The sequence below is a fragment of the Dasypus novemcinctus genome, unplaced genomic scaffold, assembly GCF_030445035.2.
Source record: "Dasypus novemcinctus isolate mDasNov1 unplaced genomic scaffold, mDasNov1.1.hap2 scaffold_183, whole genome shotgun sequence".
Classification (NCBI taxonomy): Eukaryota; Metazoa; Chordata; class Mammalia; order Cingulata; family Dasypodidae; genus Dasypus; species Dasypus novemcinctus.
Window position 1 is genome coordinate 280,922 of NW_026688166.1, and position 27,922 is coordinate 308,843.

Here is a 27,922-nt window from a genome sequence, read left to right on the forward strand (position 1 = left end):
TCCCTCTGACTCAGCAATTATGCTTCTAGGTGTATATGCTGGAGATACCAGGAAATATGTAAAAACAGATCTGAGGTGTCATTGTAATGACAAATAACAGGTTCCCTGGTGAATGGCTACTTGCAGAATGGTTGATGACTATGTTGTAATATATCCATGCTGTGTGCTGCAACAGTGTGAATGGATCTGAAATAAAATATTGCATTAAAAAGCAATTCTGGGGGGATGGAGGATATATGGTAACCTCTTATATTTTTTATAATGTATCCTTTTTTGTGATGTATGTATCTTCAAAAAATACAATTTACAAAAATGATGGGGTTGGGGGAGTGGGGTGTAGGTTATACGGGAACCTCAAGTTTTTTTTTTTAATGTAATGTTCTATGTGATCTATTAACTTTGAAACAATCTATTAAAAAAATAGTTGGTTGAAAGCAAACCAGACAATAACTGATCAGTAAATGTTTAAACAATGAATAAACCCTCTAAGAATGAATGCTATGCTTAAAGGGAAAAAACACCAAATATAACTGTGACTGAAAAGGTGATTTTCCATTCTCACCATTGCTGTTAAAATATGCACTAACCATTAAAGAAAAAGTTGCTACTTAAAAAAAAATAAAAAGCAATTCTAGGTAAGTCCTACAGACTGTAGAGTAGGTGTTGCAGCTCTGCAGAGGCTCAGAGCCCAGCTGGCACATGGACAGTACAGGGATTCAAGTCTCCTGAGTATACACCAACCCCAGCGCCAACCACAGGTTCAGTAAAAGTGACAGAAGAGATGTGTGTAGAGAGGTCACTTCTGAGTCCCAACTCCATCACACTCAGGAGCACAAATTCCAAAGTAGGGCCCACTGAAAAGGCACTGAACTCCAGAGCCATCTGCCGTGACCGTAGGGACCTGTGTGTCTCCATAGCCCTCAGGAGCACCACTACCTGGGGTTGTTTCTACTTTGGCCATCTGGGAAGAAGAGGTAAAATATGGGGGCATTTTTGGGACTTGGAGTTGTCCTGAGTGATATTTCAGGGACAGATGCAGGACATTATATATCTTGCCCATAACCCACTGGATGGACTGGGGGGGGGGGATGGTGTAAATTACAATATAAACTATAATTCATGCTGTGTGGCAGTGCTCCAAAATGTATTCATCAAATGCAATGAAAGTGCCAAACTGATGAAAGAGGTTGTTAATGTGGAAGGAGTGTGGAAGGGTGGGGAGTGGGGTATATGAGAACCTCATATTTTTTAATGTAACATTTTGTGCGATCTATGTATCTTTAAAAAAAAAGACAATAAAATATCTTTTAAAAAAGCAATTTTAGGGAAGTAGCTGTGGCTCAAGAAATTGAGCTCCCTTTTACCATATGGCGGTCCCAGGTTCGATCCCTGGGACTTCCTGGTTTAAAAAAAAAAAGCAATTCTAGAAATATACATATGGTATGATTCCATATTAATGAAGTTCAAAAATACATATAGGAAAACAATATGTGTATTAAAACAAAAAGCAATAGAATGCTAAATCACTGATTTTAATAGGGTTTCTTCTGGATTGGGGGATAGGATAGGTAGGTGTTCGCATGTAGATTGGAGGATATTGGTAACATTAAGTGAGTTGTGGGTTCATTGTTGTTTGATTTTCTTTTTTCATTTTTTTCTTTTTTTGTGTTTTATTCCTCTTTTTAACAATTTTTAAATTTTGCATCATTTTTTATTTGATTTTTATACTTCATAATATACACATGTGTGGCATGCCTGATTTTTTTGGGTATCAAATGTTAAAATATGGGTAGAGAGAGTGGAGGTGGTGGTGATTATATTCTGTTATTCCAAGATGTGACTTCCAGTAGATCTCATCTCCTGTGTTTCCTTCTGCTCTCTCATGCTTTTTCTCTGTGAAATAGTTTGTTTTCTGAACCATAGGGACTTTTCCTAACCTTTCCTTAATCCCTGCAGTCATACTGAGCGCCAGAATTTCTTTTAAGCTCTTCTGTGTCCTTCATCTCTCCTCCCTTGGATTGGAGGATTAACCATTAGCTTCTTTGACCCTTCTTCCCTAAGTGCTTGTTCACATCTTGACTGCCATGCTTAGAACTCTATACTCTGTGCCTGGAACAAAGCTTGGCTCATCTAGTGGATGGAAGAAATCATCTCATCTACCTTCTGTTTGTCTCTCTTTATAGTACCTCTTCAGTGATTCATAAATTTACAAGACTTGAAGCCTGTTACTCCCAAATTATGTCACAATCTTATTTGGTCCCTTTGCTCTGGAGCCCCTTACTATTCCTTCCTACAGTAAATTCCTCCTGGGCTCTGATTCCTACATTTTCAACAAAGCAAAAGCTAAAATTATATCTCACAAATTGAAAATTCTTCTCACATCCTATTTACTTATTAGGTTTATTCATTAGAAGTACTTCAACTGACAAAAATGAAATTCCTTTAAATCTTCCATCTCTGCCATTCTCTTGCAGTTCTTGTTTCACCTTTGTAAACTGACTTCAAAATCCTTCAGAATCTCACTTTCACCTGACATCACTCACAAGCAGATCCATACACTTAGGTTTATGTTTTGATTCCTCTAATGTATAATATGAATTAGACTGTAAAGCTTCTGTGTGACTAGCCTGACAGGGTAAGTCTAAGACTGCCCCTAATACCTAACACATCAAATTTAAATTCCTCTTTGATGAGTATCAAATATGGCCCCATTTTGCCTGCCTAAATTAATTTTTCTCTGGTGTCTGAAATTTCAGCTCAGTTCTGTTCGGTAAAGTCTTCTTGATGTCTCTCAAACATACTGTTCCTCCCTTATTTACACTTCTTATTCCATTGTGTCTTGCCTGTCCATAGTTAAATGAACCAATGCATGAAAAGTGCTTAAAACAATACCTGGCATATAGTAGTCCTATTGCTAAGTTCTTGTTTTTGTTGGTTTATACACTTTTTAGGTTTGAGCTCACGTTTTCTATTCTCTTCGTGAAATATTTTTTGACTATATTAATCGTGTCCACTTAATGACTGGCATTTTAAGAAATTAAAATTTGGTCATAAATTTTGATACTTGACAAGATGTGTTTCTTGCCTAAGGCTTTTTTCCCCCATAAATTTTGATATCCCCAAAAGAAGGACATCTCTTTTACTCTTCCTTCCTCTGCTAGGTAACATATAATAGATATTTGATGATTACTTTGTTTATTGTGTAGCCTGGGAAGAGAGAGTTCTTTCATATTTATTCATTCAGAAACCTAGGAACTCTATAAATTGGCATGCTCAGGTCAAAATCTTCAGCTTATGAATCATTAGATATAAGGTGGCAGTGAGTCTGAGAGATGTGTTTTGAGGCAGTTTTCCCAGTAACTTTGGTGCACCCACTTACTTGTACATGCCGAGTGATTTATTATCCATTCAGAGGAGCGCAAAGGAAATTGGAAATATGGTAATACCTGCCAGGACATTAGGTTGTATTTGTGATAAAATAACAAAAGCAGCATCAAATATTTCAGAATTCTATGTTTAGAAAGGAATGCTTTTATAGAGTCATGGTATACAACGTGATATAGTTAGTATTGATAACTTCTGTGAGAAGGCTTGTTTTGGATAATATAGAACAGTAGTCATTTCTTGAAGGGTTTCTAGCTTATAAGTCAAGCTGACTGAAAGGCTTACTACTAACCCAGTGGATGGATATAAGGGCAGGCCTGTGGTTAGGCATGAGAGAGTTTTGGAGGAAGTCTGCTTTGTGGAGAGTAAAGGGTAGTCATTGCAGCCATGAGGAATGATAGTTATCACCACAAATAGGATTCAATTGTAAGGTTTTATCTGTCAGAAGGCAGATTTGTGTCTGTCTTATTTCTTGGTCCCTTCAATGTTGTAGGTCTTGAACATAGAACTGATAATGATGTTTTCAATGTAGATAGCTGTCATGTTCAGAGAAAAGCTTTTCATAATAAATAGAAAAAAGATAAATATTCTTAAAACTAGGTTGAAAGCTCTCTTTAAGATTCACACAGGAAATGAAACCAGAAATGCTGAAATACGTTTCTGGAAACCAGAAATGGTGAAGTACGTGTGTGTGTGTGTGTGTGTGTGTATCTCCCTGCAAAGTAAAGAATTATTATGTGAGGTATAAGTTTATTTATGACAGAGTGAAATCAACAGGTAGAAATAGAGAAACTTTGATTTGATGACCTTGATAGGTTAGTAGTGAACAACTCTGGTAGAGGTGAAGGTATAATAGCCAAATAAAACTTTGCATCTGATCTTGTTTCAAGAATAACCTAAATGTGTGCTTTCTTTGGACATTGGATTTCCATGTGAATCAGAGCTGGACTGAAAATTACACTCCAGGCAACAGGGTTGTTCTATTGAACATGAGGAAATTTTTGCTTTCTGAAATTTTATTTGGCATTGGTAAGTAGAATAGAAAAGAGTGGGGAAATGGACTTTGCCCAGTCGTTAGGGCATCTGTCTACCACATGGGAGGTCCGTGGTTCAAACCCCAAGCCTCCTTGACCCATGTGGAGCTGGCCCATGTGCAGTGCTGATGCGCACAAGTGCCGCGCCACCCAGGGGTGTCCCCCCGCATAGGGGAGCCCCACACGTGGGGAGTGTGCCCCCTAAAGAGAGCCGCCCAGTGTGAAAGAAAGTGCAGCCTGCCCAGGAATGGTGCTGCCCACACTTCCCATGCCGCTGACAACAGAAGCGGACAAAGAAACAAGACACAGCAAATAGACACAGAGAACAGACAAGGGGGGGCTCATTAAATAAATAAATAAATCTAAAAAAAAAAGAGTGGGGTGAGATTGAAAGCATATATATTAGTGAGGATCCTGAAGTAAAAGAGAAGCACCCATATTTTGATGTGCCTCCTCTAAATATAATTTTTATTGTGATATCTCCCCTCAATACCATTGCCTACTAATTTTTCTTGTGGGTCTACATATTATTCATTTAGGTCTCAAGCATTCATCTAAGCAGTGTCTTGTTTGAAATATTTTCTGTTTATTTAACTTTGTTTATTTTTTTAAAAGATTTATTTCTAACCTCCCCCCCCCGCCCGTTTGTGCTTGCTGTCTGCTCTTTGTGTCTGTTCGTTGTGTGCTCTCTGTGTCTCCATGTTATTAGGAGGCACTGGGAACTGAACCGGGGACCTCCCTTGTGGGAGGAGGGTGCCCAACTGCTTGAGCCACATCTGCTTCCTGCTGTTATGTCTCTTGTGTCTCCTTCTTGCTTCATCTCGTTATGTCGTCTTGTTGCATCAGGTCATTGTGTTAGCTTGTTGCGTCAGCTCACTGTCTTGCTCATCTTCTTTAGGAGGCACTGGGAACTGAACCTGGGACCTCCCATGTGGGAAAAGGGTACCCAACTACTTGAGCCACATGTGCTCCCCCTGTTTATTCAATTTTGAAGATCATATTTCTAAAGTGTCAAATTCCTGTTTTTTTTTCCTGGACTCCTCTCCCATTTTCCACTACTGCAGACTGTTTGTTTTGTCTAAATCTAGGGGAGCAAGAAGTATGCCCTTGGGCTTACTTTCAGGCCAAAAGGCCAAGCTATACTAGGCATTTGTAGATTAAGTCCCCTTTTCACATTAAATGTGTTAACAATTATAAGGTATGGTAAATTATTTTCATTTCTAGAATTCTGGAAAGTTGATGACCTGATGGAGAAGATCCAGGAAAACCAAGACCAGCCTTTATGGAAAGTTGATTTCATTAACAAAACACTGTCTAAGGTGAGAAATAGAACATTAGGAAAAATATTTAGTGTGAACCCAAACCCAGTGTGAATGGAAAAATACCTGATAAATCTGACTTAGGTGGAATGAGCTTGCACTATATTTCAGAATTAATTATTAGTAATAGAAACTCCATTGTAAGGAAGTTTGATCAGTTAAATACACATGGGAAATTACTCCTCTGTATAAGGCATAGGAATCCTCATTCCAGAGAGGAACATTTTGTGTATGACAGAATTGTGAAGGCCATTAGTCAAAGTGAGGTCCTATTCCAGCATCAGAATATTCAAACTCTGAAGCAGCTTTTTGAATGTAACAAATGTGGGAAAGCCTTTCATGAGGAGACATCATTACCCATAAGAGAGAATACTCATGGGAGAAGTACATGAAATGTGAAAACCTTTTCTAATAATTCAGCCCTTCTTGCCCATCATAGAAATCACATAAGGGAGAATGGCTATGAATTTAATGACTGTGAGAGGAGGTCTGTTGGGGAAAAGTCAACAAAAGTCAACTCTGAATAAACTCTATAGAGTTCCCTTGGGAGAGAAACATGATTGTAATGTGAGTGAGAATAGTTTTAGCAAGAAGTCCCTTCCCATTCATACTGAGAGAACTCAACAAGGAGAAACCACCTTTGAATGTGATGAGGGTGGGGAAGTCTTCAAGAAACCAAATCTCTCTCATTATCAGCAAGCATATGCAGGAAAGAAACCCTATGAAAATAATCAGTATGGGAGATCCTTTTGGCAGACACTAGTTCTTCCTTAACATCAGCAAACACACATAGGAAAAAAACTCTATGAATGTAGTGATTGCAGGAAAACCCTCAGCCACAAATCATCTCTCATAGTTCATAAGAGGATACACAAAAGGGGAGAAAGCTTATGAATGTAGTGAATGTGGGAAAACATTTACAAATAGATCAGGCCTCTCAGGATACACACAGGGTAGAAACCACATGAATGCATTGAAGGTAGGGAAACATTCAGATATAGGTCAGGCCTCATAGTGCATCAGAGAACACACACAAGGGAATGTAATGAATGTGGATGTAACGAATGTGGAAAAAAATTCTGTGACAAGTCAAATATCTGTGTGCACCAGAGAACTCACAAAGGGGAGAAGCCCTATGAATGTAATGAATGTGGAAAAACCTTCCTCTACAATTCATTCCTCATGGTACCTCACAGGATACACACAGGAGTGAAACCCTATGAATGTAATGAATGTGGGAAAACATTTTCCCAAAAGCCAAACTTCATTAACCATCAGAGAACTCATACTGGAGAGAAACCCTATGCATGTAATGAATGTGGAAAATGGTTCTCTGTGAAGTCAAAACTTAGCGTGCATCACAAAACTCACACAGGGGAAAAACTCAATGTGATTGTGGGAAACCTTTTTCCAGAAGTCATCTCTTATAGTACATCAGAGAATACCTACAGGGGAGAAACCTTGTGAATGCCATGAATGTGGGAAAACTTCTTCCCAGAAGTCATCCCTTAGAGTACACCAGAAAACACACAAAGGGGAGAAGCCTTATGAATGTATTCAATGCAGGAAAACCTTTTACCAGAAGTCAGGTCTCACTAAACATCAGAGAACTCACATGGGAGAGAAACTTCATAAATGTAATGAATGTGGCAAAACTTTTTACCGTAATTCATCCCTTAGAGTACATCAGAGAACACACACAGGGCAGAAACCCTTCTGCCAAAAGTCATCCCTCTCAGCTCATCAGAGAACACACACAAGGGAGAAAGCCTGTGAATCTACAAATGTGGGAAAGCCTTTTACAAAATTCAAAATTGATTAATTCAAGAACCTACACAGAGAAGAAACCCCTGTCTACATCCTGAAAGTACAGAAACCTTTTCTTATTTCACTTACTCAGTTTGCATAAGAAATAGCACAGGGGAGAAACTTAATATAAACATGAGAAGTATTTTACCCAGAGTAAAGTCACATCCCATTGAACAGCAGATATTTGGAGCACCTTATGAAAATTTTGAATGTGTCACAACTTTCAAAATGATTCATTTTTGATCATATGTCAGAGGATTTATCTGAATGGAAATTAATCACTTTGGGAAATGAAAATAATATTTTTTCCAGGAAATATACTAAAACTCCTGTTTTATATATGACACCAAAATTGTTACTGAAAATATTCAGTTAGAGGCATGACCAATTTGCTATAGCATCTAAATTTGAAAAGCATGATTAAGTCGAGTAATTAAAAGTACTGTTTTTAAGCATAAATATGAAGAACCACTGAGTTGAGTATGCTTTATCATTGAAATAGTGTGTATATATGCTTGCTTACTGGAACCTATATAATCCTAGGTAAAATGTACCCCAACTTGGTTGATAACTATGACATGTTGTAAATATTCATGCTTAAACACCTGTGTCTTTTTCAACTGTAAAACAAAATCTATATTTAAATAAAATATTTGTGGAGTGTAAATCAATGTACTCATATCTTTCTTGGCATTCTCTTGGTGTATATCAATAAATATAGCCATTGTTCTTAAGCACCCTCTCCAATAAAGAATCCAAACAGTGTGTTTGTAAATTTTTTAGCTGACTAAATGGCTAGATGGGATAATATTTTATGCCAGAGTTAAGTATAAAATTATTGAAAAGATTTATTGTTCTACAAACGAACTTTTGCACAAAGTGCTGTCTCATTCTAAGCTACTGGAAAACTGGACACAATATATGAAACAACTAGAAAACTGGAAAAATATTAAACAACTTTTAAGCAATTGGACATTAGGGGTTGTGTGACTGATTCCTTAGAGAGGAAAAAAAAAAAAACCAAAACATCCCTGTGATGTCCCCAGCTTCCTGTTGGGAGAAAAGCCCTGATACGGCATATGTAGGGAAAATGCCAAATATAGCCTGGCTCAATAATGGAGAGACGTTTCAGAGTTCAGTGTGGTTAAATCAGCTCTGATTTGGGGAGGAGACTACTGGAGAGGGAGGTAGCAGAGAAAGAGCTCAAGAAATCTGAGAATCATTCTGCATATGCTAAGGGAAGGCTCTTCCAGTCCAGGCACTAGACAGCTGCTGAGGCAGGGACAATTATTGGGGAAACTGTATGATAGACAGTTCTCAGAGTTTATGCAGAGCTGGGAATCATTGCTTTCTAACTAGCCAAGACCCCTGTTCCCTCAGATCCTAAGATCTCATACTCTTAAGTTCCCTTTTGGGATCACGTTTGAAGATCCCATTGGTATATTGGGAGCAGACAAGAGTGGAGGTTTGCCATGATGCCTAATAATCAGCCTTCCAGACTCTGAATGTCTTATTCCCCCTGGCATCCAAGTGGAGCCTCCATCTCCTTATTTATCTTTATAAAAATGGAAGAGTAGAACTAACACTGAAAAAATCTCCATGAATATACTAATAAGGTACTCCCTGCTGACTTCATGGGGAGGCAGGTCAGACGATACGGCTGCACAGTTTCAACAGAGCTCATGGGTGCAGTCATTCTCTACAATCTAAGAGTAACATTCCATTAAAAAGGAAATTGGAAGAGATTAGGAGCCATGGTCAATCTCTGGGGGCTTTTAGGGCCCCCACAGCTTGCTCAGCATTGAGAGATCCTGGATTTATGACCGCTGGCTCAGGATCAACAAGTCTGCTCATCCTGGAAGAGACAAGAAATCTGTATCCCTTGTAGAAGAAGCAATTGAGAAGAAGGTCTGGGAAGACCAAAGTAGCTATCTCTGCTGGGGGACCCTAGGCAACTCATTTCCCCTCCCCATGTTTATAGCCTCCTCTGGATGGTGATAGGTTCTTACATAAATTTCTTGAGTACCTTTTATGCACCAGACCTATGCTAGGAATGTTCAAATTTTAGTGAGCTGGATATGTTGGATAATGGTGTCCTTGACATAAAGATAAAGAGAGTGGGTATCGGAGAGGGAACTGACTTATGTAAGAGTTCCATAGGGAGACTGGTGAGGTTAGCCTATGCATCTAAAATAGAAATATGAAACTGTGTACTGTGAGATCTGATTGTTTTTTTCATTTCACAAGTACTACATAACATTCTTTTTCTAAATGAATTAGTAACAAGTAAAGATAAGATCTGCCATAATGTACAGTTCCAGTATTGAGACTTGTCATTCAGGAAACTGGTTAGGTCAGTGTGCATCCTTCCTGATCATTTTCTATGCATTTAAATCCAAATATAAGAACATGCACCAAATATATAAAACAACATTGGCATTTTGTGGGAATTTGAACCATGAAATTTGAAATTTTCCCTTTCACTTTGTTGTAAAATTTTAACAAATGCAGCTTCCAAATTATTTTATAATTATTTGGTATCACAAAGCCTAAAGCTGACTTGCTCAGTTGATTATGAATTGTGGTTTTCACTGCATGGTAGTGGCACTTTAGTAAAGAGAAACTTATGCTAAAAATGGTATTGTTTACACACTTTGGAGGTTTTGAAGTTGAATTAATATTCAGTGCTATAGTTTAAAATTCCATGAAAACATCATCTGGGTGTTCACGAGGTCACAAAAAAGATATGCCTAAAATCACTGCTAGAGGTCTGAGAAGAAAATTTTAAGTATTGCTATGACTAATTGAATAATGTTTATAACATACACAGCAGCATTAAGAGTATGCTGGAGTGGTTGCAGATTTATGCTCTAGAAGAATATGTCCTCATTGTGTTTCATTCAGTCCTATGAGAAAATTGGTATGGAATCATATAATTAAAACATTTTAAGGGTCTAAGAATTTTTGTCATGCAGACTGTTCTGGATTGCTCTATGCCGGTATATTTATTTTGCATAGTACAGATTTTTTTGTTTCATACATTTCAGTGTTGAGATTTTAGGATATGTGCTTGTTTTTTAAAAATAAGATACCTTACCTATTCTTGTGTAATTTGCATTTTTAGTTTTATGGTATGCTGTGGACTCTTCTTCCATCCCCCAGTGTTAGCTTGATAATATTCTTAGTGACCAAATAGTTTCCCATTGAGCATAGACAAGATTAGTTTGACCAATCAATGTACTGATGGAAATTGACAAAGTTGAACAGAATATTTTAAAAAAATCTTCCAAGGAGTATCAAAGAACTATAAAGACAGTAACTACTGGAATGTGGTATGGAAGAGGGCAGGAATTGTAAGATGTTAGTTCACCATGTCATCCTGCTTTTGCCCTTGCAGCACAGAATGATCTGAGAGAGTAGCCAGCCTGAGATTTGCTTTTGGGAGTGTTGTGGTACTGATGGGAAAAAAGAGACACCTGTGGTCCATAGGGCAGATGGACTATAATAATAATCTCATCTTTGACTTGGCCCTTGGAGGACTTTCTTACATGATGAACGGAAGTAAATCAGCCCTCCTACAAATTTTAGCCAGATTTCAAGATGTTTGGGAGGTCTAGAACATTCCTAGGCCCTGAAAGTCTGTTAAAAATACCAAGGAGTGTTGGAGCCCCCAAATTCCCTGTCAGAAGCAAGAAAAATTCCTCTGAAGGCAGAAAAATCATCTTAGACCTCAGATAAGCTTTTGAAAATAATTTTTCAATTACTATGCTCGGCACATAATCACAGATAGCCAGGCCAGAAAGAGATAGTAACCATGTGTAAGAACCAGCAGAAAGAGCAGACACAAGGGACTCTATGGAAGATTCTTAACACACGTAAATGATGAAACAAAGTTAGTGGTTTATCTCCCTTACAGGAGATACAAGACTGGAGTTAAATATTTTGGCTACTGAAAACAACAAAAAGTGTCCTCGTCATTCTGAAAAATTAACCAAATAGGCATTCTAGAACTGCTTAACACTAATTGGATGGTTTAACAGATTAGACACAAATTGACCTGGGAGATAGTTCAGAGGAAATCATTTATAGTAAAGCACAGAGAGGCAAATGGATGTCAAATATAAAAGAGACTGAAAATTATAAAGGATACGTAGTATGTTTTATGTATTTATTTAATTGAGTTGCAGAGGATGTAGAGAATAGTATTTAAGAGATAAATGGTGAGAAATTTCCAGGAATGATTGAAAGACATTTATTCACAGATATCAGAAATGCAGTAATACCAAGGACATAACATAAAATGAGCTCCTGGAAGCCTGATAAGAAAACTATAGAAAATGAAAGATGAAGGTCGAATACTAAGACATCCAGGGAATGAAAAGGTTACATCAGAGGAACAAGAAATTGTCTTGTCATGATCATTAGTGAAAGAAAAAGTGAAAGATAACTCTATGTTCCTTTTTGTTCCAAACAAAAATAACTCTTAAGAAAGAGGGCCAAGTAAAGTTTTGAAGACAAAAATGAGAATTTTCTGTCAGAAGTCTTGGGTTAAACAAATAAAAGGGTATTATTCTTTGAAGGAAAGCAAAACAATGCCAGATGAATGACCCAGATTAAGGAAGGTGTGGAGTGCAATTATTGTGGTAAATATGTTGCATAGATAAGAATGAATATTGACTACTTAAACCATAATAATAATTTTTGGTAGGGACGTGTAGATATATAGGTGCAAATTATACAGACGTTACATGAATCTGGATTAAAACAAATTTTAAAAATTGTGTGACCATTAGGGAAATTTGAGCAATGATTGGATATTCCGTGAAAGGAATTATTAGTTTCCAGGAATTGTAGTTATGTTTTTCAAGAAAGTTCTCAATATTTTAGAGATACATAATAAAATATTTACATATGCAGTTATATGATGGCCGAGGTTAGCTTAAAAATCATTCATGTCAAGGTTTGGGTGAAACTACATTGGCCACTATTTAGTAAATACTGAAGCTGAATGATAGGTACTTGCGGGTTCAGTGTACTGTTCTTCCTACTTTTGCATAGGTTTGCTAGTTTTCCATCATAAAAGTTAAAAATCAGCATAAGCATAGGCGGAGGGCAACAGTATGACAAGTACCTGGTGGTTCATTATGTGGTTCTTTTTACTTTTGTATATGTTTTATTATATTTTCTATAATGTTGAGATGATATAAAGTAAAACACAAAAATAACATATACATACAAGTGTGTGGAGAATTGAAATGTAGCCAATAATACTGAAGTCTAGAAGCAGGTAAATTGATGTATAGAATGTGTGAGAATTACTTAGCCCCAAATAGGAACAACCCAGCTGTCTATCAACAGAATAATGTATACATTATGGTATATTCATACAGTGGAATAGTAGATAGCAGTGGAAATTATCTATAGCTACACATGAAGCTTAAATGAGTCTGACAAGTTGATGCCAATCCCCAAGGAAGTCATTCTTAAATTTTTTTAAAATTATTTTTTTAAAATATTAAAAATATATTTTAAAAAAATCACAAGTGCTTACTGTAAAATTCATGATATTGGCTATATTTCAGGAAACAGATACATAGAGTGCTGCTGTGGTCCTGGCGATATCCTAATTCTTATTTGAGTGGCATATATTTGTTTTATCCAGGTCTCTGTATGTGTGTTATATTTTGTAATAAATAGCTTTAAACAAAATTTTAAACACCTTCGTAAATTTGTAAGTTGCATGATCACATTTGGAAAAAATTAGGCTTCATAGAAGTAATTTGGCCAAACTAAAAAAATCAACAAAAAAGTGCAAAATTATTCAGTTATTTAGAATTAAAGGTATATTTTTGGCAGAATATATACCAGCACAGTTTATCTGGTTAGAAAAATAAGAAGCAAAATTAAGAACTATACATACAAATTCATTGCATTAAAAGTTCATAAATATAAACAAATGATTGTTGTATCACATTACATTTTGTGGATGTTGTATCACATTACATTTTGTGGAAGTTCTATAGCAAATAATTGATGTAGACTGCAATAATTTCTATAAAGGCAATATTGGAAAAATTAGAAGGGAAGAAATTGTGCAGAATAGAAAATTCACTCAAGATTGAAGTGGCTTCACTATTTTGCTGCAGAAAGTCCTTTCTCACAGCAAGTTCATCAATATATGTTTTAAATTTTAAACTTCTTTTATCAGGAAATACTTTCAAACTTACAGGACAGTTACAAAAATAATAAAAACCCCATAGAAAACACCAACATGTCCCTAACCCCCTCAATTACCCCCAAACCACCAATTTTAACATGTGCCCACATTTGTCTTATCATCCCAGTTATCTATCCATCTGTGTCTCTTATCAATCCATTTTCTGAACCTTGGGGTGTAGGCTGTGTATATCATGTTCCTTGAACACTTAATACTGCCATATACATTTCTAAGAACAAGGGTATTCACTTATATATCCACCTTAAGTGTGGTTTTCAAGTTCAAGAAATTCAACATTGATATAAAGCTTACAGTCTATTTTCAGGTTTTTTCATATGTCCCAATAATTTTCTTATGAATCTTCTCACATCCCTTGCTCATTCCCATCCAGGATCATATGTTGCATTTACTTGTCATTGTCTCTTTAGTCATTCAAAATTAAGCACTATATGTATAAATAATAAATTCATTGCATTAAAATGTCATAAATATAAACATTGTGGGAAAATATATACAACATAAACTTTCCCATCCCAGCCATCCCCAAGCATACCATTCAGTGGGATTAGTCACATTCACAATGTTGTGCAGTTCTTGCCACCTTTCATTACTAAAACTTCCCCATCTCCTCAAACTCTACTTTCATATTGCATTAACTCCCCATTTCCTCTGCCTCCTGCCTATTGTAATCTGTACTCTAATTTCTGTGTCTCTGAGCTTGCATATTTTCTGATATTTTCTTTGTGGTTCCATGGGGCTTAAATTTCAAACCCTCAATCTGTACAAGTTTTGTTTGCTTTGATGTCAATTTAACTTAAGTATTTTACACAAGCTATGTTCCTATACCCTTCTCTCTGCACATGCATGTAGTTCTTGGCACACATTATGTGTTTATATATTGTGAGTTCAAAACCACTGATTTCTTATTACATCTGTGCATTTGCCTTACCTTGTAAGAAGTAATCCTCTAGGATTCACTGAGATTCGATCCTAGGAACCTATGATGTGGAGAGAGGTTCTCTGTCACATACACTGCCTCAGTTCCTGGTTTTCTGTTGTGTCTCACCTTGACTCTACCCTTCCTGTCTCTTGTTGCATCATCATCTTGCTGCCTGGCTCACCATGTGGGCACTGGCTTGCCACGCAGGCACGCCTTTACCAGGAGGCCTCAGGGACAGAACCCAGGTCCTCCCATATGGTAGGCAGAAGTCCAATCGCTTGAGCCACATCTGCTTCCTCCATTTTGCTTGTTTTTTTGTTTTCTAGGAGGCACGGAACCTCCTATGTGGGAAGCAGGTGCTCAACAGCTTGAGCCACATCTGCTCCCCATCTTGTGATTTTAATGCAATCTTTGTTATAGTCCAAATTCCCCCTTTTTTGTTGGTCTGCTTCTAAATTCTCTGTCTCCTGATCTATTTGTCTATCTCTAGTCCTATGTTAACATCAGATCATTTTATGACTACAATTTAAAAATCTCAATATAAGGCAAGCTATCTTAATAATTCTTGTTTTTCAAATTTGACTTGTCAAGTTTTACAAAATTCTCCCACAAGAATGGACCTTAGACAAGGTCCTAGGCCTAGGCCAGCCCCAGGATACTTCTGGGACATTGATCTTTCTTTTAATCAACCTTACGGTAAATATTTAAAAATATGACAGGATTAATATGCACGTTATTTGCTGGTACATATAAAAGTTATGTTTATACTATATAGTGTAGCCTGTTAAGCACTATGTCTAAATAGCAGTAGCACTATGTCTAAAAAGATGTATATACCTCAATTAAAAACACTTTATTGCTAAAAAATGCTAACCATCATCTGAGCCTGATTTCAGGCATTAAACCTGATACTTAAAAATGCATATTTGTGAACTCATTAAAAATGTCAGATTATTTTACCTTTAAGTTTATATTCAATATCTATTTTCCTTAATGTCTTGTATTTTTTTTATCATATTGGAATTATATATATATATATATATAGGTAAAATTATTTTTCACCAAGTCCCAGTAAAAACTCCAAATCCCTTTGAACATTTGTTAAAAAATTACTGGCATACCTCAGAGCTATTGCAGGTTTTGTTCCAGGCCACTGCAGTAAAGCAAAGATCACAATAAAGTGAGTTACATGAAGTGTTTGTTTTCCTGGTACATATAAAAGTTATGTTTATACTATATAGTGTAGCCTATTAAGCACTATATCTAAATAGCAATAGCACTATGTCTAAAATGATGTATATACCTCAGTGAAAAATACTTTATTGCTAAAAAATGCTAACCATCATCTGAGCCTTCAGCGAGTCATAATCTTTTTGCTGCTGGAGGATCTTGCCTAGGTGTTGATGGCTGCTTACTGATCAGGATGGTATTCGCTGAAGACTGAGGTAGCTGTGGCAATATCTTTTAAATAAGACAACAATGAAGTTGCTGCGTCGATTGGTTTTTCCTTTCATGAAAGATTTTCTGAAGTGTGCGATGCTGTTTAATAGCATTTTACCCACAGAACTTCTTTCAAAAGTGGAGTCAGTCCTCTCAAACTCTGCTTTATAAACTATGTAATATTCTACAGGCTTTGTTGTCATTTCAACAGTGTTCATAGCATCTTCACCAAGAGTAGTTTCCATCTCAAGAAACTACTTTCTTTGATCGTCTGTAAGAAACAACTCTTCCAGTTTTATTATGAGATTGCAGCAATTCAGTCACATCTTCAGGCTCCACTTCTCATTCTATTTCTCTTGCTTTTTCTACTACATCTGCAGTTACTCTTACCACTGAAGTCTTGATCTCCTCAAAGTCATCCATGAGGGCTGGAATAAATGTCTTCCAAACTCCTCTTAAAGTTGAAATTTTGACCTTCTCTCATGAATTGTGAATGTTCTTAATGGCATCTAGAATTGTGAATCCTTTTCAGAAGAGTGTCAATTGACTTTGCCCAGATTCATTGGAGGAATCACTACCTATGGCAGCTATAGCCTTACCAAATGTATTTCTTAAATAATAAGACTTGAAAGTTGAAATGACTTCTTGATCCATGGGCTACAGAATGGATGTTGTGTTAGCAGGCATGAAAGCAACATGAATATCATTGTACATCTCCTTCAGAATGCTTGGGTGACCAGGTGCATTTCAGTGAGCAGTAATATTTTGAAAGAAATCTTTTTTTTCTAAGCAGTAGGTCTCAACAGTGGGCAAATATTTCCCTCCAGCGTGGGACATGACACCCGGGGATGAGCCTCCCTGGCAACGAGGGACCACTATCAAATACCAACTGATGATGCAACTGGAAAAGGACCTTATATGGAAGATTCAATGCGGATCAGCAGAATATCAATGTCTACATAAAATGACATGTCTTTAAAATGCTGTTTGACCTAAAGTAAGGGGGAAATGGAAAGGAGAAATGAGTTTATATGGCTACGAGTTTCTAAAAAAGAGTCTGGAGGCTGGCAGAAGGATTGCCCTCATGCACAACTGAGCAGAGTCAGAGAGACAGATAAAGCAGATACAACCCCCAGATATTGGCTCCTATGAAGGCTAAAGAGACCCATGAGAGTTATGGTCATGGCCGATGGGGTTGACTACCAGGGCAGATGGCCCCTCTTTGGAAACGGTGTTTATGTGTGATGAATCTGGACTCAGATGGGATCTCCCTTCATAAGGCTTTCATGCTAATGTGATAGAGGTGCAGTTAACGTTGGGGCTTAAGATAGATTTAGGGGATTTGAATCTCTGGACCGACAATGTGATAACCAGGTCCTGAGCCTCAACAGACTCCAGCACCTACAATCTGATTTATTGGACTTATCACACTCAGCTAAGATGGAGTTGAAGAAGGACAATCACCACACCATGGAGCCTAGAGTGATTACAACCGAAAATGGGAGGATTGCATCCAGCATCCATGTGGAATCTGAGCCTCCTCTTGACATAGAGGTGCAATGGACACTACCAATCCAATGTCCACAAAGAAGAGGTGGCATTGGATTGGGAAAAGTGGACATGGTGGACGATGGGTGTGGGGAAAGGCAGGAAGAGATGAGAGGTGGAGGCGTCTTTGGGTCATGGAGCTGCCCTGGATGGTGCCTCAGAGGTAATCACCGGACATTGTAAATCCTCACAGGGTCCACTGGATGGAATGGAGGCGAGTATGGACCATGATGTGGACCATTGTCTATGAGGTGCAGAGGTGCCCAAAGATGTACTTACCAAATCCGATGGATATGTCATGATGATGGGAACGAGTGTTGTTGGGGGGGGGAGAGGGGGGGGTGGGGATGAATGGGACCTCACATATATATTTTTAATGTAATATTATTACAAAGTCAATAATAAAATAAAAAAAAAAGAGGATTTAAAAAAAAAAAAACAGTGGGCAAATATTCAGTAAACCATCTTCTAAACAGATGTGCTGTCATCTAGGCTTTTTTGTTCCATTACTAGAGCACAGACAGAGTAGATTTAGCATAGTTCTTAAAGGCCCTTGATTTACAGAACAGCAAATAAGCATTGACTTTAACTTAAAGTCACCAGCTTCATTAGTCTCTAATAGAAGACTCGGCCAATTCTTTGAAACTTTGAAGCCAGACATTGATTTCTCCTTTGTAACTTCAGAAGTCTTGGATGACATATTCTTTCAAAGGAATTCTTCTTGCCTACATTAAAAATCTGTTTATTGTAGCCACGTTCATCAGTTATCTTAGGTAGATCTTCTGGATAACTTGGTGCAGCTTCTACATCAGCACTCGTTGTTTGACCTTGCACTTTTATGTTATGGAGATGGCTTCTTTCCTTAAACCTTACATTAGTCGGCAAAGGGGTGCTGATGCAAAATACCAGAAATTGGTTGATTTTTATAAAGGGTTTTTATTTGGGGTAGATGCTTACAGATAACAGGCCATAAAGCATAAGTTACTTCCCTCACCAAAGTCTATTTCCATCTGTTGAAGCAAGATGTCTGCTGATGTCTGCAGGGTTCAGACTTCCTGGGTTCCTCCCTTCCAGGGTCTAGCTTCTTCCTGAGCTCAGGGTTCCTCTCTTCCTGGGGCTTACTTCTCTTTCCTCTGTGGGCTTACTTCTGGGGCTCCAGGTTAAGGCTTCAGCATCAAACTCCAACATCAAAACTTCAACATTAAAAACCCTCAGTTCTGTCCTTTGCCATGTCTTTTATCTGTGAGTCCCCACCCACCAAAGGGTAGGGACTCAACATCCTAATGACATGGCCCAATCAAAGCCTTAATCATAACTTAATCACACCCAGGTACAGACCAGATTACAAACATAATCCAGTATCTGTTTTTGGAATTCATAACCATATCAAACTGTTACAAACCTCATGAACCAACCTCTGCTAGCTTCAAACTTCTCTTCTGCAATTTCCTCACCTCTCTTAGCCATCATCAAATTGAAGAGAGTTAGGGCTTTGCTCTGGATTAGCTTTTGGTTTAAGGGAATGTTGTGACTGGTTCAGTCTTCGATACAGACCACTAAAACTTTCTGCATATCAGCAATAAGGCTGTTTTGCTTTCTTATCATTTGAGTGTTGACTGAAGTCACACTTTAAGTGCTCTTGCTATTCTAGAGTTCCTTTAAGAACTTTTACATTTATAACCTGGCTTACTGTTTGGCACAAGGTGTCTAGCTTTCAGTCTATTTCGGCTTTCGATATGCCTTCTTCACAAAGCTTAATCATTTCTAGCTTTTGATTTAAAGTGAGAGACATGTGACTCTTTCATTTGAACACTTAGAAGCCTCTGTAGGTTATTAATTGGCCTAATTTCAATATTGTTATATATCAGGGAGTAGGGAGGCCTGAAGAGAGAGAGAGAGAAACAGCCAGTTGGTGGAGCAGTCAGAACACACACAATATTTATTAAGTTCCCTGTCTTATATGGTTGTGGTTCATGGTACCCCAAAATAATTACAATAGTAACAACAAAGATCTCTGATCACAGATCACCAAAACAGATAAAATAATAATGAAAAAGTGTGAAATATTGTGAGAATTACCAAAATGTGACTAGAGAGGCACAAAGTAAGCTCATGCTGTTGGAAAAATGGTGAGAGTAGACTTGCTTGACATAGGGTTGCCACAAACTTTTGATTTGTTAAAAATGCAATATTTGTGAAGTGCAATAAAATGAGGTATGCTTATATTATAATTTTCAATGGGTGTCATGACCTTAAAAATGCTGGCAGTGGGAAGCAGATGTAGCTCAATTGATTTGGCTCCCGTCTACCATATGGGAGGTACAGGGTTTGATTCCCCTGGCCTCCTGGTGAAGACAAGCTGGCCCGTGTGGTGAGCTGGCCCATGTGGTGAGTTGGCCTGAGCAGAGAGTTGGCCTGCATGGTGAGCTTGCCCATGTGGTGAGCTGGCCCAAGTGGAGTGCTGGCCCAGGTAGCAGTGCTGGCCCACGGGGTAAGCTGGCCTGAGCAAAGAGCTGGCACAGCAAGATGATGCAACAAAAAGAGACACAGAGGAGAGACAATAAGAGACACAGCAGACTAGGGAGCTGAGGTCCTCCAGAGATTGAGCACCTCTCTCCTCCTCTGGAAGGTCCCAGGATTGGCTCCTGATGCCACCTAAAGCAGACACAGAAGAATGCACAGCAAATGGACACAGAGAGCAGACATTAAGGTTGAGGGTGGGGGGAAGAAGTGAAAAACAACAAAAACCAAATAAAGCTGCCGGGAGTCATTGATATGCTGACCTGATTCTGGTGTCCTTTCCCATACCTGGAATGTAGGCACACTTTTTTCTCCATTTTACCACCAACCTAATTCCATCTGAACTATATAATTTAGAAATTCTGTGAGGATCTTTGGTCCTTATGCAAGTTCTCCTTTCCTTCCCCACAGATCACATAACACAAGATGTTCAGGAAACGGTCAATGAATTTGTTGCCTGCATCTTGTCTTTAAAGTAGCTGCTGGAAGCTTCTCTCCCTGTCCCCTACATATTCACACAAAATAAAAGTTCAGTGATGTTAATCACCCTACTAAAACAAAGTAGATTTACCAATACTCTCAGAATTCCCCAAACTAATGTAGGCAGTCTGATTCGTATAGATGAGCACAGAAATGCCAGTGTTGGAGATGTGCTGATTGATGTGTTGGAGAACATGCCTCTCTGCAGACCTGAATCCTAGGTCTGTATGTGGAACGGACCCTCTCTCTCTCCCCCTCTTTAATGCACTTGGGGTCCTATAGTTGTTTAGTGAAAAAACATCTACCATAGAGAAGGAGGTATATATTCTTGATGGCATTTTCTTTTTTGATTTAGCATTCACTTGGGAGAATTGGTGGTGGAGGATTTTTCTCCCACTCCAGTTATGTAGAAGTTTCATTAGCTATTAGTGCTCCATAGAGAATGAAATCTCTAGTATGACACTTGACACTCCCTAGGATGACTAGAATAAAAAAGATGGACAATAATTGTTGGTGAGGATGTGGAGAAAATGGACCCTCATACCTTGCTAATGGAAACATAAAATGCTTTGGAGAACAATCTGGCAGTTCCACAAAAAGTTCAACATACAGTTATTATATGACCTAACCATTATTACTCCTAGGATTCACCCAAGAGAGTTGATAATGTATGTCTAATATGTGTGAATGTGTTTGATGATAACAAAATGCCATACCTATGTCATCATAGCCAAAAAATGAAAATGGTAAAAGCCTGTCATTTGGGATAGACAAAATGTGGTATATATATATATATATATATATATAAAATGGAATACTCTTGGGCCATATAAAAGGAATGAAGTATTGATACATGCTTGCAACATGGATGGACCTTGAAAATAAGTGCAAGAAGCCACACAAAAGGCTATATGTTGTATGATTGTAGGATTCCATTTATATGAAATGTCTATAATAGGTAACTCTATAGAGACAGAAAGCAGGTTAGTGATTGCCTGGGGTTGAGGGTGGAGAATGGGAAGTGAGTGCTAATGGGTTCTTTTTTGGGTGTTGGAAATGTTATAAAATTAGTGGTGATGGGTGCACAAAATATACCAAAAGCACTAGTGTGTACATTTTCAGAGGGTGAACTTTAGGGCATGTGCATTGTAATTCAATTAAGCTATTATAAAGAAACCTGAATATTTGGGCAGGATTCTGACACAACTGCCTGATTCCAGCGACTGAGTACGATTTATTGAAACTGATCCTCAAGTAGTGGAAATATAGAAAGTCTGAGTTCGGGCTACAAGAATCAAGTTTCCAGCATTTTGAGGTACCAAGCAGATTTTATTCAAGAGAACAAGAATAGACACATTATTTTTCATGTAAAGTAACCTTACATATTTACCACATTATAGGCTTTGAAATGATTGGAGAAATTAAATTTACTTCCATATAACTGGAAATCTTCTGTCTCAAAGTGGTTATATGTGCTGCTTCTACTGCTTCCATAATCTTTTTTTTATTGTTCAAAATATGCTTTTAGTGGGATTCTATGTGTTTGCTCCTATTGGTTTACTCCTTGAAAGCATTCAAGAAAGTTTTCCTATTCTGATGTAGGTTAAGTTCAATGTATCAAGAAACCCCTCAGGGGAGCAGATGTAGCTTAAGTGCTTGAGTGCCTGCTTCCCATGTACGAGGTCCCAGTTTCCATCCCTGGTATCTCCTAAAAAAGAAAGGAAGGAGGGGAGGGAGGGAAACACCTTAAATTCAGTTTGATTCTCTGTAAGAATTTGAAGCAAGATATTCAATTCCAAAGAGTCAAACAAACATAAATCTCTCTCTTCCCTCTCTCCTGGCCTTCTCTCAGCCTGGTCTGAAAGGTTCAAGTCCATCTTGATTCAGGTATTCTTACCTATCAATTTATTGCTCTTTATCTATATTCTCAATCAGATCATCCCCATTCCCTTTGAGAGCTAATACTGATTTAGGTTTCAGTTTCATCATGATTAACATACTTAAGTAGGAAAAAACTTAATTAATTTGTGTGGTATCATATACCAATACCATTTTGCTCTCCTGAAATTATACCTTAAAAACTTAATGGAGTTTCAGTGCCCCTGAAACTTTATCCATTCATTTACTGCCTATATCTTAGAGCATGCTACTTCAAAAAAAAGACAGATATCATCGGGTACATTTTAAAAAATTATGAAATGGTCTTTATTCAAAATATTAGCACATTTAAAAGCTTTTAAGATAATTAGAAAAATCTTTACAACACACAAGCACATTTAACATTTTCCTTTCATTCTGGTTTTTTTCTCTAGATAATATTAGATTTAAATATGCATAATTGCATAAAATCAGAAGAATTTTCCAGTTTTCAATATAATTGTAATTTCCACTTTGAATGGCTATACATGGACTTTAAAATATGAGCAGTTAGGCTGCACTCACATTTTCCCCACTTGACCAAAAAAAAAAAAAAAATCAGCATGGGAAGCTTGTGGAGCTCCTTTCCCTTAGAATAGGTCTTTAACATGACTGCACCTTTGAATCACTTTGGGCTTTGCCAATGAAATCAAAGGTCTCTTAGGCGAGATTTTCTTGAGCTGCACAAGTAGTACCAGCGGGCAGCTGTGTTTGAGAACATGCTGCTATAGCAGTGGTTCCCAAATGTGAGTGTGCTGCAGAGCCACCTGGAGGGCTTGGTAAAGGCCAGCGCATCGGGCCCCCTCCCCAGAGGTTCTGATTCAGAAGGCCTGGGCTGGGGCCCAAGAATGTGCGTTTTCTAACACATTCTCAGGTGATGCCGTTTTTGGTCTGGGACCCCACTTTGAGATCCACTGCTTTACAGAGAGAGATTCCTGTAGGATAAGCTGCCTGTGAGATTTTATAAGATCAGAGGTAATATCTATTTTTCTGACAAACGATCTTAAATTGAATGGCTTTTAGGAAAAGCGTGCACCAACTTATACTTCCATTAGCAAGGGCTACTTGCTTCGCTTCAGTTTGCCGCTCATAGTTACAAGAATTGCTGATGGATTTAGTTTTTCTGATTTTACAGTGGGAAATGTTATTTGGAAAACAGTTTAATTTGGAGACTCACCTCATGGTCTAAAGTCAGTTCCACGTGATTTAAATAGCCCATTGTGAAAACCCAGCTGTGTGTGGAGGAGGGAGTCGGTGGGAAGGAGGGACGAGGCGTTGCTTCATTGAAAATCATGTGTTCTGGGAGGTATTTCTGCCCTGCCTCGCCTGGTCGCTGGGACTTGTAGTTAGATTGGCTTCTTACATATGGTGCCTGGCTAATTGCATCCAGAGTGTGGTCCTTAATCTTTAGAGTACATCTCTGGAAGTTCAGGTTCAATTTTCTTTAAAAAAAAAAATCTCTGGACGATTCAAGGGGGCAGAGGGAAGAAGGCCCTGCAAGCTGTGAGTGGAGGGTGGCAGTGGCCCTGGGAGTCCTGCAGCATCACCCCTGCCTGCCCCGGGTAAGTCCACAGCAGGCACTGACAAAGGAGGGCCTCTGTCTGGTGCAGCAAGGAGTGGGCTTGAATCGGTGTTCTCTGTATCTAAAATTACAAAAATTGACAGGAAGAAAAACAGACTTAGATGTTCACTAGGTATCTGGGAAGGAGGTTGCAAGATGAGCTGCTTGTTTTTAGCAGTTTGAAAAAGGTATGAAAACCCCAGCAAGCGCCTGGCATCTTGGTCGCCTACTTGCACGGAGACCTGGAGGTCAGTACTGGGTCTCCAGGCGGGCATCGACGGGGTAGGTCCAGCCTGACACGGCTGTTCTCTTAGGGGCTTTCATGCACCAGGACGCAACACGGGAGCCTGTTTCCTGTGTCACGTAGCCTGCTCCCCAGCTTTCTTGTCCTGCCTGTGGTGAGGGAGGGGACAGGCAGTATTCACTCCACTCAGAGCAGGAGGGGTAGCAGTGCTCTATATCCTCTTCTCCACTGCAGTGTGACTTGGACACATAAATTAATCCATCAGCTTCTTAGGCAGATAATGCTCCAAATCAGGATTGTTGTGAGCAATTAAAAATTGAAATTGCTTGGCATATCAATTGTGCTTAAATGCCTTTTTAAAAGAGTTAGCCAATGTGTATGAATCAAATTCTTTCTTGTCCTAAATGCTTTTCTGGGAACGTCCTTCTGGACATCACAAATTGGTCAAGGAAGCAGATATTCCTGATGTGGGGACAAGCAGTAACACCAAGCTTCTCTGCTGGTGTGTTGCCTGCCCATCTCTCTTACCAGGATAAAAATACATTTGCATAACACCCTTCAGGCTGTGAAGACCCTGCCCCCCAGTTCGCCTTTAACAGCCTGTAAGAAATGCAGACATGTTTCACTAGTCCCATCTTTTTTCCTTGAGGAAAGTGACGTTCTGAGAGTTTCACGATGTCTCCAGGGCCACACAGCTGGCAAAGTTAAGAGTAAGACTTGAAGTTTATGTCTTGAGATGTTCGATTGACTGTGTTCAGAATCAGCTGGGGAGCTTGGTTAAAAATACCGAGGCCTGTGTCAGTGAGCCTGGGCCTCCTGCCCTAGTGTGCCAGGTGACTGTGATGAGAACCACTGCCTTAGACTCTGCCTTTGCTCCCAGTCTACTGGTACCCAGAATGCACTCCCCCACAGGTGAGGCATAGGTGAATGCAAGGATGTCATCCTAGAAGTGGGTATTTCTACAAGCACAAGATTGCCTTTCACCTGTGTCCTGGAAGATGAAAAAAGGTTGTCAAGATGGGGAAGATGTTGCAGGGAGAGCACTCGAGGGTGTGGGAAAGGCTTCAGTCAAGGCACGTAGGTGTGAGGAAATGGTAAGTTGAGGGAGGTGTCTGGGAGCCTGTAAGAAATACCAAGAAAAGATCATTCCGAGAAAGCAGAATGGGGCAAGCCCTAGCAGATCCCTGCGTTTAGGGGTAAGAATCTGTGCTATGTGTCTAGTCTTAGGAGGCCATCATGCTGAGCTTGCACTATAAGAAAATGATCCTTATTTCATGATAAGGTGTTGATGAGGCTTTCGTGGTAAGTAAATTAATGCTCTCTCTTCCTATTCCCTGCTTGGGTTTGGCTTCAGATTGAAGAACTGGACACAGTCAAGGAAAGAAGCAATGGCCTCCTGGGGACCGAACCAGGACCAAGGATGACAAGCACCTGTTCTGAGCACCCGTGATGACCAGCATGCTGTCCTCCACTCTGCTAGGAGGTCAGAAGGTGTTCCTGGCCAGGGGCCCAACTCAGGGAACCCTGAAGTCAGGAGCGTGAGCATGGCCCTGAGTCCTTCTGTGATGTCCAGGGCAAGCGTGGGACCATCTTTGGCCTTGCCCAGTTCACCATTCTACACTGGCTGTCCAACTACCCAACCACAGCATCCAAGTACTCCCATACCTTCCACATTTTCTCTAAATGAAGAGTCTTGGGGGTGGGGGAATAGAGAAGAAAATCCCATCCCAGGACAAGCCCTTCTTAGGTCACTGGCTGACTCCTGCAGAGAAGACACAGGGCTGTCCCAGCAACTTGGCTGCAGACTCTTGCAGCAGTTATTGCAGGAATGTCCTGAATGGGAACAACTATTGAACCCAATGCTCAAGACACTTATACAGAGTTTTCTAAAATCCCGACGCCCAAAGAATCCCCAGGAGATACTTGTTGGCCTGAGAGATCCACAGTCAGAAATGAGAAAGCTGCTCCAGTGGCTGCTTGGACATGTTCCCAACTGGAAGATGCTCTTAGATCAGAGTCTCAGGAGGATCCTTCAGCAATATGTTTCATCCCAGGGGTAGCAGCCTGGCCAGGGAGAGCAGCAGGGACAGACCCTGCAGGCCTGTCTGCCCATGTCCCAGCAGTGGCAGTGGAGGCAGCAGCAGCAGCAGCAGCAGCAGCAGCAGCAACGTGCCCTCAGAGAGCAGCAGTTGCAGATGCTGCAGGTCTATCTGCTCACATACCAGCATTCTCAGCAGCCCCAGGTACTACGACCTGGCCAGGGAGGGCAGCAGGGGCAGACATTGCAGGCCTGTCTGCCCACATTCCAGATCTGCAGCAGCAGCCTACCCAGGGTGGGCAGCAGCCACAGATGCTGCCGGTCTATCTGCCCATGTACCAGTATTCTCAGCAGCCCCAGGTACTACAGCCTGCCCAGGGCAGGCAGCAGCCACAGATGCTGCAGGCCTATCTGCCCACTTTCCAGTATTCACAGCAGCCCCAGGTGCCGCAGCCTGGCCGGGGAGGGCAGAAGGGGCAGATGCTGCATGTCCATCAGCCAACTTACCAGCAGTGGCACAGCAGCCTGACTTCCATGGACAGCAGCCACAGATGCCGCAGGCCTATCTGCCCACATTCCAGAATTCACAGCAACTCAGCTCAGCTGGCCAGCAGCCAGGAGGGTTGCAGACTGCTCGTCCTCCCCGCCAGGGCAGTGGTGGTCAACACTGAGCCTGGCAGGGAAAGGCAGCTGCTCACTCTGCCAGTCTGACACGGTAATGCCATGATAGTCCCTCCATTACAGTCCTTTTGAATGCCTGGCTCTAGATACATAAACCCCCACACATGAACATCTCCACCCTCTTAGCTGCAGAATTTGGGGCAGCCCTTGCCATCTCTAGAATCATGAAGGAATTGTCTTTTCTGGAGCTTCTGAAATCACTTCCGTAGACCCGGGAGCAGGTTCGTATTGGCTGCAAAACCCACAATGATCTCAATGGCAGGATGCTAGGTGCTCCCCATCAAAGGTTCTAGACATCATCTCAGAGGCAGAAGCTGGCACAGGAGGTCCAGAGACGAGCGCCCTCTGCTGCACTCCTGAGAACACCAGGGGGTTCATGTGCAGCGCTCCTGACTGAGCTCTACATGCTCATTCGGTTGAAGAGTTTCACAGTTTTAGAAGGTACAACTGTCTCGTCCCCATGCTTTCACAACTGCAACTCCGTAGGGATAATGCAACATGCATCATCTCTGTGGAGACTATCACTGCTGTCATTTTATTCACTTACTGTTTTATTGTGCAAGTTAAATTTCAAGAACTGATGGAGTCACATCCCCCACCAGCATTCCTCTACTCAGGAGCAGATACAGTACAGGACTCGGGCTTGTCCTGATGGGCAAGGTCACGTAGTGCAGCGTACAATGACTTATTTTCCTAATGGGGGGACATGAAATCTTATAACCAGGAGAAATCACTGCAAAATTATCCTTTATCTTGTACTTTGAGGAAAACCAATATTTATGAACCATAA

The 27,922-nt window shown here is 39.7% G+C and overlaps 1 protein-coding gene and 1 pseudogene across 1 annotated transcript; both read left to right on the forward strand.

Annotated features, from left to right (window-relative positions):
• The first annotated feature begins 4,373 nt into the window (after window positions 1–4,373).
• Window positions 4,374–8,213, forward strand: LOC131277612 (putative zinc finger protein 487; annotated as a pseudogene).
• LOC131277609 (uncharacterized) lies at window positions 5,654–27,922 on the forward strand. The gene is made up of 2 exons (XM_058292656.1): window positions 5,654–5,737; window positions 25,768–27,922. The coding sequence occupies exon 2, from the start codon at window positions 26,251–26,253 to the stop codon at window positions 27,160–27,162; it is 912 nt and encodes a 303-aa protein (XP_058148639.1). The 5' UTR covers window positions 5,654–5,737; window positions 25,768–26,250; the 3' UTR covers window positions 27,163–27,922.

Coding starts and splice junctions, on each gene's coding strand:
- LOC131277609 (XM_058292656.1), top strand. CDS start 26,251: ATGGGAACAACTATTGAACCCAATGCTCAAGACACTTATACAGAGTTT.